At 39.4% G+C, this 15876-nt stretch overlaps 1 protein-coding gene across 1 annotated transcript in view; it reads right to left on the bottom strand.

Annotated features, from left to right (window-relative positions):
- The window catches only part of kmt2cb (lysine (K)-specific methyltransferase 2Cb), a 69055-nt gene extending 53615 nt beyond the window's left edge, over nucleotides 1-15440 (bottom strand). Inside the window, 4 exon segments of the mRNA XM_020595866.1 lie at nucleotides 5-111; nucleotides 1934-2022; nucleotides 7556-7744; nucleotides 14620-15440. Of these exon segments, the coding sequence (XP_020451522.1) occupies nucleotides 5-111; nucleotides 1934-2022; nucleotides 7556-7743 (384 nt within the window). The 5' untranslated portion in view covers nucleotide 7744; nucleotides 14620-15440.
- Between the last annotated feature and the right edge of the window lie 436 nt (nucleotides 15441-15876).

Raw genomic sequence — 15876 nt, 5'->3', positions numbered from 1 at the left:
CTGCTGAATTCTCTGCTAGAGGGCTCTGGGCCAGAGGGGAAGAGGGTTTGTCCTCCTCTGGAACCTCAGTGGTGACCACTTCCACAGTCTCCACTGGCTGGATTTGTGTTTCTGGTGATAACAAAACAAACAATAAAATAAAATGATCACTGAATCAGTAAGAATTATATCACTCTGGTGTATTCATGAGCTTTGCAGCCCATTCAGAACTGGCCTCAGCCATTAACTGCCCTTTAATCCATTGCCAATTAGGACCGTAAATTCAGCATGCAGATTCGGGCAGATGCAAGCTGTCAAAGGGTACACTGACTGCATTCTAGTCCATTTCCTCCAAGTCAAAAACCGAGCCTTTATCAATGAGATGGATGGTAAAATATATGGGCCATATGTTCAAGCACTGAGTACTGTAAAACTGCCAGGAACACCAAGCCCTTGTACATAACAGCAATAACAATAGAGACATTGAAATTACTAAAATCATGGCTGCCAAAGTGTCCCAAGAAATGGGGTTTAAAATTAATGGAGAATATTCTGTCCAAAATACAACTGAACTCAATTCTGTTACTATTATGAGTGCTTTTGATCTAAATTGCAAAACAGAAGCCTGAATTCATTGTACCAATCATACAAAACAACTCCCAAAAGTACCTCTCACTGAGGCTTTGGGAAATGCAAAATTTGTATTAACATTTTGCCGAGATGTAATTATACTAATGCCACAATGATTGTGTCATCCATTGGAATTAAATAAAGACAAATTGAAGCTCATTACTTCCAAATAACCAGAAATACCTGTGAAAGACTTCTTACATTCCTGGGATGTGAGCGAGGTGTACGGAATTATCATCAAGTTATTCTGTTATAACTATATAATAACTACATATTTAACAACCTCTTGTTGGTCTGGTAACCATTTAATGTCATTGTGCTGCAATTTCCAAGGCAAAAGTATGTTTAAATATGTGGTGAGCAATAATTACAAGTATATTCAAAATGTTTTATAAAGTGGTTTACATAAAGCTTTCAAAGCTACATTGTACAAGTGACACAAATCAAGGGTTATAAACCCAAGATTAACAGGGTTTTAAACCCATGTATTGACCCGTTTTTAATGGAGATATACTCTGATTAACCTCAGCTGTGCATAAACATGCATCATTTTAGGGAAGAGATCGTGTGGAATCACAGACCTTATTTTGCTAAAAGCTGAAGTTACAGAAAGCCTCTGAGGGAACCACTGGGGTTCAAATGGACAAAGGGAAGCACACTGAAAATGCAAAACCCAAGCCCATGCTCACTTCCTGAATTACAGAAATGTAAATAAAAAGATATTCTATTGTTTTAATGTTTTAAAACTCATAAAATCACCTGATATTTGTATGAGGTAAACTACAACTAGAAAAACTAAAGCCTAAAAGAAAAACTAGCCAATGGCAATTTCATTCACCATTATCTTCAGGATGGCAACAGGGTGGCACTGAGCTGTATGAGAATGGGAGGCATGATCATGTGATGTACACACATAACAAAGCACATAAATGGGTCTAGAGAGGCTGATGGGATTTTAAAAAGCTTTTAGAGGGCATTAGCCTTGGGCTCCTTCCCACTGCACCTCAATGCCAATCTCAGAGCAGGTGGAGATTTGGAAGCAGTAAGGGGAGAAAAAAAAAATACACACCCACTGCAGCTTCACAGCTCAAGCTAAACCTTTCAATTACAGCCCTGAAGTAGAAGCATGGGGTGCCAAGAAAAAGCTCTCATCCATCCTTCTTCAGAAGGGGGAGACTCCAACCTTTACTGAAATATCCTTTCAAGCACTCCCTGCATGAGGCTGTCTGGATGTGCAACTTCAAATCTTACGTCAGTCCACAGGAACAGTGTGTACAAAATGGATCAAAAAAAAAAAAAAAAAAAGGGGGGGGCAAAGTCTCACCTGTGTCCTGAGGGCCTATGGACTCTGTTATCTCAGTCCCATCCATGCTGTCCTCCTCATCCACAACAACCCTCCCTCTGGTGCGACCCCTAGGGCGAGGAAAAGACAAACAAATAAACAGAGGCAGCAAAAAAGAATGAGGCAGGGAAAGTGCCTGTGTCTGCCTTAGGAGAGGGGTTTGGGGGTGGAGATGTGGTCATGAATTAGTTAAATATAGTCACAGCTGTCACTGATTTTTAATGGAGGCACTCAAGCCGCTGGGCAAGGTGGAAGGGAGGGGGGGCTGGGTGTGTGGGGGGGGGGGGGTAACAATACACACTGGTAGCATGTGAAGTTAAAAGATGGAGACAAGCCGAACCAAAATTCATCATCAGTGCAAAATAGCACAAATCCCTTTATGATTTACCTTGAGAGATGACAATTCAATAGTCTAAATTAGATGCTCTAGTTGAATTTCAGATACACATACCACTCATTATGTCATAATAGCTCTGTAATTTAAGACACCACAAAAAAATACTTAATCATGAATGTGCATGAGCCTTATTAATACCCTCAAATCCTGAAGTCATTAGGGGCTGTGATGTATAATGGTTTCAGAAGTATTTAGACCACTTCACCTTTTGCACATATTGTGTTGAAGATTTCATTTAAAATGGATAAAACTGCCTACCAATCTAACTCAATAACCCATAATAATAAAGTAAAAATGCTTTGAAAATTTTTTGCAAGTACAACCCCAAATCAGAAAGAAAAACCGAAACTGAAAATAGTGATTTGTAAATCATTGATGCCCTGTATTACATTGAAAACAATAGAGCAGCACATTATTTGATGCGATACATCATCAATTTTGTTCAAAATAAACACTCCAACTCTGATGTCTGCAACACATTCCAAAAAAGTTGTGACAGTAAAGCGTTTAGCGCGGTGTGATGTTGCTGTTCCTTTTCACAACACTTAAAAGACATTTAGGGACTGATGACGCCAAGTGATTAAGTGGATCAGGTGTAACTGTGTTCCATTCCTCCTGCAAACAAGTCTTAATGTGCACAACAGTCCTGGGTCTTCGTCGATGCAATTTACGTTTCAAAATGCACCACACATTCTCTATTGGGGGCAGGTCAGGACTGCAGGCAGACCGGTCTAGCACTTGCACCCTTTTCCTCCACAGCCAGGCCTTGGTAATGTGTGCAATATGAGGTTTTGCATTGTCCTGTTGAAAGATGTCATCTTGAAGGCAGCATATCTTGCTCCAAAATCTCTATGCGTTTTATAGACTTAATGCTGCCATCACAGAAGTGTAAGTTACCTTTGCCAAGGGTACTGACAGATGAGAGACCCTGACTTTTAAACTTGTTGCTAGTAACAGTCTGGATGGTCCATTTCGTCTTTGGTGTGGAGAACACGGCGTCCTTTGCTCCTAAAGGGCTAGGCCTTTCCTTGATGCCACTTGTCAAATCATGATTGCAATTACCTGTTTCAAATCAAATCATAATTTAATTGTTTTATCTCATTACTAACCCTGAAATGCCGCTGTCCCAACTTTTTTGGAATGTGTTGCAGGCATTAGAATTGGAGTGAGTGTTAACTTTGAACAAAGAACAAATTGATAAGGTATCACATCAAATAATGTACTGCTGTATTGTTTTCAGTGTAATACAGGGCATAGATGATTTACAAATCACTATTTTCAGTTTCAATTTTCATTTTATATACCGTCCCTACTTGTTCTGATTTGGGGTTGTACATTAAAAATCAAAACCTGAAATCTCTCATTTATAAAAAAAAGTATTCAGACCCTGAAATTCAATACTTGCTGAAGGCAGTTAAGCAGTAATTACAGTTCTGACCCTTCTTGGGTAATTCGCTACAAACACTGCACATCACAATTTAGGCAGTTTATCCCATTCTTCCAAGCAGAGTGCTACAGACTTGCAACCAAGATCAAATTCTGAAACTCTGCAGATTCAGTAGGGTGTCAACAGACTTGACATGTCTAACTTACTCAGCTAGATCCTAGAGAAAACCACCATTACTGAAATATCGTTTTTTTTTTCTTGAATAACTTTCAAACCAATAATATCAGTTTTTCTATTTTATTCTTGGTGTAGCTGATTCCATTTAGATTAACATATTTTCATTTGAGAATTTTGTGTAAAACCGAAGAATAATATTAAGTCTACCATCAATAATTACAGGTATTTACTGTACATTATGTTCAGAGGTGTTCCCAATATTCTGACATTGTATGATCATGTATGTAACTGGGGAGGACAAAAATATACTAACACCTCTAAATATAATATAGTCCAGTACAACATTACCTTTAACTATGACATCAACAATTAACACAATTGAGATTCATAAACACAGAAGTGTTGCACTGAATTGCATACAATTGTACAGGTGCTGCTAAAAAAGTGGCCAGTGAGTGGTTATCCTCCACTGTGCAACTTTATTTTGCACAAGGAAAATGTCTAGGCTTATTTATTGAATCTAAACTGATCAAATCCTCAAAAATAAAGGACACAGACTGAGGTCCAAAGGAGGGGGGGGGGGAGAGCAGGCTATCCGTTCATATCAGTCTACTTCCTGTTGTGACCCAAAAATATCTCATTACTGTTCGCTTTCAAGATTTTCTCTCCAGAGTACCATATTAAATGTAATCGTCAGTGTTTTTTCCACTTCCCTCTGTCACGACAATCTTAAGGCCAACAAAAAACAAACAAACAAAAAAGACATTATAAATAAAGTACAGCCCTTGTCATATTTCACCAAATGTGCCCTATCAGCACGTCAGACAACCATGTCTATGTTTCCAGCACACTCATACAGATGCACACAGCACACACCCCTTTTTTACATACAGTATGGACAGATCTGTCAGTGTCAGCATTCTCCAATGGGAGCACTGTTAACCTAATCTTGGAAGTGCCATGTGGAGGGGGTAACTGTCATAGATAGAAATTAAACAGCAACATCAATTTTTAGCATGCTAAGTGGGGATAGCAGTGTGTCTCAGGGGTACTCGAGAAGATACAGGGAGTTGGAAGTGAGGGAGGAGACAGAGGAGAGGGGGGTAATTTTCGATGCCACTGGAGAGAAAAATCACAGTTGACTGGATGCCAAATCAACCCCTCCCACTAAATGACTTCCATGTCAAGATAAAGAACAACCCTAAACCTGAGAATGACAGAAGAGGACTTCAGCAAACCTTGGCTAAAATGTGATAACCTGTAAGCTTAAGTCAAATATACACTGCTCAATAAAATGGGAACGAATGACCAAATTTTAAGAAAGAGCTCTTTTCACGTTACTGTAAAGGTGCACTCAAAAACTGATGAGCAAATGAAAGGCTGTTCTGATGTGGTTTCTGGATCACACCGAGACCTGTACATGACAGAATGTGAATTTATTCAACTCTTGTGATGAACAAGATTTTTTCCAGAAACTGTATGATCAAAATCACCAACCAAGAAAAACTACAACAGCTTAGTGGTTCTGAATATCTGCACTAATAAGAATCAAAATGCACTTACTGCTATAATACATCTTTGATGCCCATGTTGGATGCTAAACATGGGCCAGCATTTTCCTACTTCAGCTGAATACATTTCTAATTAAATTTTTGAATGTCTATGTTCAGTGTACTGCTGCTTAATAGACATGAAGCTTGAAGAGATGGCAGTAAAAAAATAAGACAAAATTGTAATTATATTTCTGAAACTATAGGCTACTTCCCTTGATTGGCATGACACTAGTGGCCAGAGCCATGTAAAGCTACAGATAGGACCCAGCTAAAAGCAGCAAAGAAACAAACAATTTAAATATTTTGACCATACATTTTGCGTAGGATTAGGATCACAGGCTTTCTTTTGCATGCTCCCTACATCTTTTTTTCCCCACAACCTGATTCCAGAAGGCTGTCCGAAATGCAGAAATGCAGTATATAGAAAAGAAATGTAATATAGTCATGGAAATGTAGTATACACACACACACACACACACACACACACACACACACACACACAAAGTAGTCAGCGGTGGTGGCATCTTTGTATACACTACTACACAACAATCAACTGTAATTATATAGACCTACATTAAAAGCATTCAATTTCAGCATTGAGACAGCCAGTTATTTCGCTGACAGTCGCTCAAGACTAAAATTTGTACCCACTCCCTGCACAACTTATCCCCCCCCCACAGTCCCACCACAGGGACATTGGGAGAGAGAAAGAGGGGGGGAGTGAAAATAATGCTGTGGAAAGTAGTCCCAGCTAACAGGGGGCTGCCTGGAAAACCAGACACAGATCAGAGCTGCTCTGAAATGGGCTGGCTAGCAGATGGAGTGTGGGCAAATCTAGTAAATTCCAACAAGGTCTACAAAAGCAGTTTCTGACACATCCTCCCTTGTCATAAGCAAACTGCGTTTTAACACTTAAGGCATTTTAATATTTCTACACACTTCTTATATTCATTAAAGGCAGCATCCAGTTGATCTGAACACAAGACTGTTCTATGAGGATAATTCACAGCTCTGTGAAGTTGTTACACTCATAGTTATATGCGACTAAGCATAGTGTTTCGCTTAGTCCTGTTACAGCTGGCACAGTTTGGTTCCTAAACTGCCAAACAGGTAGTGAAGACCCTATGGAATATGAACTCAATGTTTAGATTTCTGGAGGTGCAGTGGCTCTAATTCAATGAAATATGAGATGGGATAAGCAACTGTGGCACCAATAATGAGTTCACTAACTGCAATGAAGCTTTGTCATAATCTGCTGCCTTATCATAAACCTATTTTTACATACGCAACTACACATCTGACCTTGCCAGCACTGATGTTAAAATCAACATAAATAACAAGAAGAAAGGCACACTTCTGCAGATGGCTCCTTCTTGACTAGTTTATAAACCTAAAGCAATTAAAGTGTGTCTCACCAGGGGTCTCATTTATAAACGTGATGTAAACATTGCTTGAAAGTGGCGTACATCACTTCCCACACACAGGTTGTGATCTATAAAAAACAAACTTGTGTATGTGCATTCTGGAGACAAAGGAAATTGGCAACACAGATGGTGAGGTGGTGAACTGAAGTCAAAAAGTAAAAAGTGAAAGGAACAACTAAGTATTGATGCCTTACACACATTTAATTTCACTCCACATCATATGTTAGATCCACCCTATCATGAAGATTCAATCCAGCAGTGCTATTTGTGCTTGCAGTAAAAGCCAACTCAAATATCGTATCAAAATTTGTTCTATATATTTAATCAGCGTTGTATCACTATCACATTGTCCACTCTGGGAATGCAAGAGGAGGAGGAGATGGCCCGCCTGCATGGACTACAGCCTAGCATCAGATACGCTACAGAATTGCAGAACGCAGTGTAAATAATATTATCCTGAAATACTGAATACTGCGCCTAGATATATCTATATATATATATAGATATCCTCAGTACAGGCTTTTCCTTTTTAGTAATAATATTGTTTTAAATGTGTGTGATAATATCAGCACTATTAGGTTATACCTAATTTTTAAAAAATGAGGAAAACCCCTATGCCACAAAAATGCTGAAATATTTCTTTGAATGTCAGTGATAAAAACCTACTTTTTTCTGTTCTTAGATGTGGATAAAGGTGGTGCCTGGGGTAGGATGGCAGCAGCATCCTTACGCGGCCTGCCACGTGGTCGCTTGTCTGCGTGGGCAGGACTTCCTGTGGACGTAGCCCCTACACTGCTGGATGGCGTTGAGGGCCCCTGGTCAGAGGGATCCACAGTCTTATCCTCTGATGACATTCTGGAGGAAGAAAAAAAAAAGGGCAAGAAAAAGAGAAGATTGTGACAAGTGTTACAAGGCAGGTAACCCAAGCTTGGAACACTAACAACTATTCCAACACAGAGGGAAAACCAGCACTGATTCTGACTTCATTTGAATCAATATTGTTGGCAGGCTTTCAAGGAAATGATATGTCATGGGGAAAAAATCAAACCCTTAATGGTTTATTAAGATATCCAGTTGTTTGGCATTTTTGATGTAGTGCTTTCTCAGAGTCAGGAGCATCTATGTGAAGACTTGATAATGCAGTGTTCAGAGGCTTATATGTCTACCTCACTGGCTACCTCTGAAAAATTCTCACACAAACTGCATCCTTTTCTTAGTCATACTTGATCATGTGTCACCTCTTAGGAGTAAAAGACTCCTAGTTCTGATTAATCTCAATGGGCTTCAAGCATCTTGGATGCAGTTTATGTGCCCAGGGTTTATTTCCTTTTTCCACCCCAAGATCTCTGCATGCCTTAAAGAAACAACCTCAGCACAGAGTGGACAAATGGTCAACTCTGTGAAGACATATGTTCAACTCTGTGAAGACATATGTTCATTAACTTAGCTTTTCCCCAATAAAAGTGGAGTGGATTGGCAGCATTTCTGTAGTCACTCTGTACCGAGCCACTCCAGGTTTTCCATTTGCTGCAACCCACCCACTGAAAAACCCACTACAAACTAATCAGAGGTAAATATGCTGAATACTACCCTTTGGTTGCATATAATGTAGGTGGTTTGAGTGCACTGAGGAAACAAAGGTAAACTATTTCAGATTAACTTGCTACAGTCGATGTCAAGCAGCACCGGCTTTGCCTGTGTTTGAAGATGCTATAAAAATAATAACAGGACTCCTGTAAATGATGAAAGCCTAATTTATCAAATAAAGAATCGTCAAAAAATAACAATAAACTCACTAATTAGATGCTCTCATACTCGCGCGTCACATGACAGGCGCTTATAGAGAACATTAAGTTGTCGTCACGCCGTTTTGAATGTTGGGTAGATGTGCCATTTTGGTAGGATCACACTCATTATCAATCATGATACAAAACATACATCTAGCTATAAGTTAATTAAAAATAAATACTATCCCATACAGCTACAATTGAAGTCACAAGTTTACTTCCACTTAGGCTGAAATCATTAAAACAGATTTTTTTTTTCTCTCTCCACAAATGTCATTTTAAACTCTTGTTTGGCAAGTTGGTTAGGATGTACTTTATGCATGACAAGTAATTTTTCCAACAGTTGTTTATGGCTGGATTACTTCACTTATAATTCATGATATCACAGTTCCAATGGGTCAGAAGTTTACATAGGCTGAATTGACTGTGCCTTTAAACACAAAATTCCAGAAAACTATGCCATAGCTTTAGAAGCTTCTGAGAGGCTAACTGACATCATCTGAGTCAACAGAAGGTGCACCTGTGGATGTATTTTAATGTCTACCTTCAAGATCAGTACCTCTTTGTTTGACATGATGAGAAAATCAAAAGAAATCAGCCAAGACCTCAGAAAAAAAAAAAGTGGACCCCCACAAGTCCAGTTCATCCTTGGGAGCAACTTCCCAATGCCAGAAGGTACCACATTCATCTGTATAAACAACACTACACAAGTATAAACACCATGGGACAATGCAGCCATGATGCTGCTCAGGGAGGGGATGCCTTCTGTCTCCTAGAGATGAACGTACAAATCAATCCAGAACACCAAAGGACCAGTACCAAAGCATGTATATCAACAGTAAAATGAGTCCTATATTGACATAACATGAAAGGCTGCTCAGTAAGGAAGAAGCCACTGGTCCAAGACTGCCATAAAAAGGCAGACTATGGTTTGCAGCCGCACATGGGGACAAAATTCTTACATTTTGGAGAAAAGACCTCTGGTCTGGTGAAACAAAAATTGAACAGTTTGGCCATAATGACCATTGTTATGTCTGGTGGAAAAAGGGGGAGACTTGCAAGCAGTCCGATTTGTGAAGCATGGGGGTGGCAGCATCATGTTGTGGGGGTGCTTTGCTGCAGGAGGGACTGGGGCATGTCACAGAATAGATGGCATCATGAGGAAGGAATATAATGTGGATATATTGACGCAACATCACAGGACATCAGCCAGGAAGTTAAAGATCAATCGCAAATGGGTCTTCCAAATGGACAGTGAGCCCAAGCATAGATCCAAAGTTGTGGCAAAATGGCTTAAGGACAACAAAGTCAAGGTATAGGAGTGGCCCTGACCTCAATCCAATAGAAAATTTGTGGGCAAGCAAGGAGGCCTACAAAAATGACACGGAAACACCAGTTCTGTTAGGAGGAATGGGCTGAAATTCCAGCAACCTATTGTATGAAGCGTGTGGAAGGCATCCCAAAACATTTGACTCAAGTTAACCAATTTAAAAGGTAACGCTACCAAATACTAAGAGTGTTAAGAGAGTCATTTAAGTGCCTAACATCGTTGGTAGGCAGACAGTAATACAGCATACCAGGGTATAATTTGGAATAAAAAGTATCAAAAATTGGATGCTGCCCAAACCTAGTATGCATTTACACTGAAGCACATGCTCTCTTAAAATTGAGTAACCAATGCCAGGTGATGCAGCAACCTAGTACTCTGACTGGGAATTCACACTAACAAGCAAGGCGTGAAGCATTACATATGTAAAGTCCACACAGACTCTGACCTCCATTCAGTGTCTCTGTCATCAGAGCATCTGTCTGTCTGTCAGCAGCTCCTGATGAGCTTAAAGGACAGCAGCCGGACAAACCACATTGACCAACAGCAGAACTGTACTGGACAAAAACTATCAGGAAGGTTCATCAGGAAGAACAGGGAAACATTTTTATGCAGGGATTCACTGAATTTATTGATTTTTCTGTCTCACTACAGAGGTTGAGGGAAAATGAAACCAGAAAGCCCAGTGACACCAGAAGCCTGATCAATCAAAACAGATACCAATAAAAAGTTTGCAAAACAAAAATAATGGGATTTTTGTGATTTTGTGAACAGCTGTCTGTTAAAATTACACTTCACTAAATGCGGCAGAGGGGAAAAAAAATACAGTCGAAGCACGGGAAAAAAATGCACGTCTTACAGTCTGTGTGGACTGACAAATTTGACAAACTGGAATTCTAGCTGTTGCATGAGATGGGTGAGTCAAAAACACATCTAAAAATGCCTTCTATGTGAATTGGCCTTGAGCTGTACCTGTTAATGTGAAGTTTTAACAAGCATCACTGCAATGCAGGAAATATGATTTTCCCCGGTTTGTTTGTATGTGGCCATGTAAATGTTCCAATCTCAAAGTTTATGTTGAAATTAAGGGTCATCATCAAGAACTTTTTAGCAAACAGAGCACAATACAAGTTTCAAATGATACACAGGTTCCATTTGTGAGTTAATAAAAATTTTGTTGAATTGAAAGTGCATTGTCGCATACTTGTATGTATTGGCAAACACTGGATCGCTCGATACAAGGTTGTGATCAACCTTGTGATTTACAATTCTGTTATTACCGAGCCGTAGTGCAAACATATGCAAAGACACACCCCCTTGGTGTTAAAAACATTTAAACAACAGTGAAAAAAATGCATGGTAATGTTATTTTGTACTATGCAATTAATGTACAAAGTAACTCAAAAAAAAAAAAAAAGAGTGGGCTAATGACTGCAGTTCCTTGTAAGCTTTGAAATCAGTCTATATGAATGGCAGCTGGCGTGAAAATGTACAGTGGCTGCTTGCATCTAAAATGCATAAAAACACTCCAATGGTCCAATTCCTACATATCTGCATTGTATGTCAATGCAGTTTGCAATTAAATGGGCTCATGAGAGAAGATGTACCAATTTTACAAACAAGGCAAAAAACCTTTCACATACTCTGGTCCAATCAGATGTTTAAAGTGGGGGCAAGCTGTTCTTCCTTGAGGCCTTTTTGAAAAAAGACAAACAGAAAAAGTATTTATTTTTTGGCACACCCCGTTTTGTCAGTGTGATTGTCACATCTTGCAAATGACAGTCACTTCTGATGATTTGTTTCTGACATATTATACAGTTGTTTAATGAGCAAATGAGTGAGTTCTTGAGATTGAAAGAAAAGCCACCCTTATTTAAAAAAAATGTTGCATTATCAGCTACTTATTCTCTGGTTGATGGAGGAGAAACAATTGCTTTATTTTCCATAATGGATTTCCTTCTCTAAAGGTCACCTATAAAACCAAAACCTCATGTTTACCATTTCATTTCTAACAGTTTTTATGCAATGCATCTCCAATGTGAAAAGTTCACCACTCTAAAAAATGTGTTGACAAATTAAAAGAAATGACAACCAACCAGCCTTCCAAGTTAGCATAACCTGCTATGACAAGTTCAATGCTCCTTGACACATATATAAAACTGTGCTGGATGGATTTTTCCAATAAATGATCCTTGGTGGTTTGATGATGGTGTTGAGTTGGGTTGAGAATTGGTAATTGCAGAGGCCATAGCACTGGATTCATATCACTTTTGGGCTCAAACCATTTAATGAACCCTTATGCCTTATATGAAAACATCTGCATTCACTGTTTCTCCATTCATTTATTAAGCATTTTCTTTAAATTTGTTAGTTGTCTGTACGTGATCTATTCATGTGTTGCAAAACTGCTTTGAGACACCTTTGCCTACATGTCTTTTTTCATACAAAAATAAAACTGATTATCCGGTGAAGTGCAATTCTTATTTGATTGCACTTTTTTTTCTTAGGTAAATGTGTTACATCTGCAGCAAATGTTATGTGCACGCGGTGGTTATTTGTTTTAAATGGTTAAGGCTGCATGATGTGTAAAATATTTTCTTGTGAAAATCAATTAACTGCAATGTGCACAAAAAGGTTATTACATTTAACAGATTATAGCTGGCCATAGGAGTCGCCTTGAGTCATGATACTCCCATAAACTTTAATGTGAAGTTTTAGTCTATGTGGACGAGAGGGGAAAATTATGGAACTATTTGATTCATGATGTTTAGCTAACTCTGACTTTCTCATAATGGGCGCATCTGTAAGAGGGACAGACTGAAAAAACCACTCAACACATTGATCTGAGTTCTCAGTTTCTTTGTTGAAGAGATATCTCTGTCTACGAGATGTGACTGGAAATCAACTCAACAAAAACCAAGATTGGGTAATCTTGGATAATCCAAGTACCTGGTTATATCAACCTCACCAAATCTTTTTGTCCCACAATATCCCTTTCAAAAGGAAACCATTTCCAAAACAGCTGATGTACCATTTTCACACACTAGTAAAAAATGTCCTCTTCAGAAAGCAGATTCAAAAATCTACACAAGCCTTTTGCCAGCCTGTTTCTCTGTACTAAAATGCAATTACACCAGACTACAGGATGAGTCATGAGAAAGTCATTTTTGCTAGTTTGAATTTACAGTAAAGCAGTGAAATGATCTATAAACTATGGTGGGCCCGGTTTTTAGCACATTTTACTGTACAGTTTATGGAAATTAACTATAAGGATGGCTAGCCATGTGTTGTGGCTTCTATGGACAACGTATGGAAACTATTTTGTACCTGTGAACGAGATGAGGTCTCAATTTGTGCTCTAAAATACTGTAAAATTGAGAACATCTTTCACTGTAGTGCTCTCTTTCTCTTTTGTCTATACTGCCCTCCACCAGCCCCAGGCTCTTTGGACAGATGGTGGTCCAATAACACCGAACTCCACAAGCAATATTAGTCATTGCGATGGTTATATTGTCAGTACATTTCTCCAGAAACAATGAATCAGAGCCTGAATCCTGAGCTGAAAAACATGGGCTTTCACAGTTCCCCAAACCCTGTCCATAGTGGTGTAATAAAAATTCCTTGGATAAGGACCATTTTATAACTAGATTTACAACCAGAAAAGCCTCAATTGAATGTGGCGAGAATGATGTGGATTGTTAGGACATCCGAGGTTAGGATCTTGTGACGACTAGGCAGTCACGACCACCATGGATACAATTGTAGACATGCTAACGTTAGCTTTTGTTAACTCAAGCTTAGGCACAAAGCAGCTGCGTACAGCTAACGACAGCTAGCCTGTTGTATTGAACTCTGTCGCCTTTTCTTTGGCGACCCCAGACAAAAGTAACGCTGACATTGTGTAAATATTGAAGAAAATGCAAAAAGAAAATCAATCTTTCATCTTTAACTTGCAACAGTATATTTCTTTGAGGCTTTGAGATATATATGCCAGTAAACTTAGAAAGCGCCTCACATAGCAAACAGGTTACCTATGGCTGCAGTTAGTTGATCAACTCATCGTACTAGCTTGTAACTAACGCCTACGCAAAAACACTAAACACAATACTTAAAGCTTTCATTGTTCCACAATTTAGGGGATGATGGCAAACTTGATGTGTAACGCTAAGTTCACTATCATTAGTCAACTTCCAAATGGGTATAAGGCAATGATGAACACTTGTGCACAACACACACAAAGGCTCGGTCTATTCAATGAAACGGAACTGTTCTGAGGAAGTACAATGCTAAACAAAAAGTAAAATTGATACGCTTTACAATGACGTAACCTCTGACTCCTGCTTTTCGTTACAGACTAACGTTAGTTGTGATTGGATTTTGATCTCATATGTTGTGTTAAATAATTAACATATGATATTATCCCTCTATTTTAATTATATAGCGCGATTACATGTTCCGTTCCGTTGAATAGTCTGAGTCATGAAAGCCAAGGCGGCGACAGACCCCTAACATCAGACTGGAGGTGGATAATGTTGGCTCAGCTTTACTTCAAACGGTGAATACCAAACGTATCTAGCTTGCGTGGGGAAAAAAATCAACTTCTCACTGTGGCTTACCTTCCAGCCCTATGAATAGCGAATTATCCTCTTCATGTCCAAAATACTGGAGGATGAAACGTCGCACTTTTATCACCCAGCTAGCTAGCAAGCAAGCTAACTGAGCTCACTAGCCTCTCTCCAATGAAGCAACACCGCAGTTGTCAGAAATGCATAACGCATATCATTATATTCCAACGTTGCAATGTTATTCCCAACTTCGCCCATTTGATGGAAAGGCAGATGAGGTAAATCCAACAGAAAACCGCTTCACTGGTACATGCATTTGGTGGGGATCACCTTCCTTTCTCCAATGACAGCTGTCGTCGCACGAGTTCGGGTTAATATAGCTAGTTGGTGTTAGCCACCCAAGTCTACGGCCAAAAATTTTTATCATTAACGTATAAACAAAGCAAAGCCTAAGTCCAAGCGGCTGCAACAATCAACGCTCCATGCATGGAACTTTAAATGTAGATATACGGCGAATGTACAGCAACGCGCAAAGCAAATGTTGGGAGCCGACGGACCTCTTGGTTGGCAACTGGTTCTATTTTCTTCAGCTGCGACAAGCTGCGGGACCAAGCGGCCAGTTAGGAGACTCTCGCAACCAGCCTGCCACGCAGTAACAGCCGACTCTAAAAGCATGTAAAAACAAACATTAGTTTGCCAAAAATAACACCCCGCCTGCCACAGTGGCCGAACTGCGAAATTATAACGAAATATTACAAAATTAAGTTGAAGATGACGCTTCGGCATACTCTATAACGGTGGCCATATCTAATGATAAGTGGCACCGAAGAACAGCCCCTCTGGGCTCTTCAAAAACTAGATCCGCCTCCCCCACCACAACTACGGCAGAGAAATCTCCCCACGTCGGTGTGGTTCACCGAGTTGTAGATGCTTCGTGAGTATGTCAAATGTTTAATAACAGTGATAAAAACAAATGTTAAAATACACCACGAAAACCATTTAGCAAATTCTTCAAAATACTCTCTGACCCTGCGGAGGGATATGGGCATTTAGTAAATAAAATAATGGCTGGGGAGGGTTTGAAAAGATGGAGTCTGGATTGAAGCCGGGTTGTAGGAGGATTGCCAGCCTTTGGTGTTCCAAATCATGCAAATCTTCAGCAGCAGCAGCAGCAGCTGTAGTGACTCAAGCAGACATCAGCCTTCTCCAGAGCAGGGGAAACACAAAGATGGGTTTACTGTGGTGTTGTGTAAATATTGAAGAAAATGCAAAAAGAAAATCAATCTTTCATCTTTAACTTGCAACAGT

Source organism: Monopterus albus, unplaced genomic scaffold (assembly GCF_001952655.1).
Source record: "Monopterus albus unplaced genomic scaffold, M_albus_1.0 scaffold28.1, whole genome shotgun sequence".
NCBI classification, from domain to species: Eukaryota; Metazoa; Chordata; class Actinopteri; order Synbranchiformes; family Synbranchidae; genus Monopterus; species Monopterus albus.
This window is presented reverse-complemented; position numbering and strand designations above follow the sequence as displayed.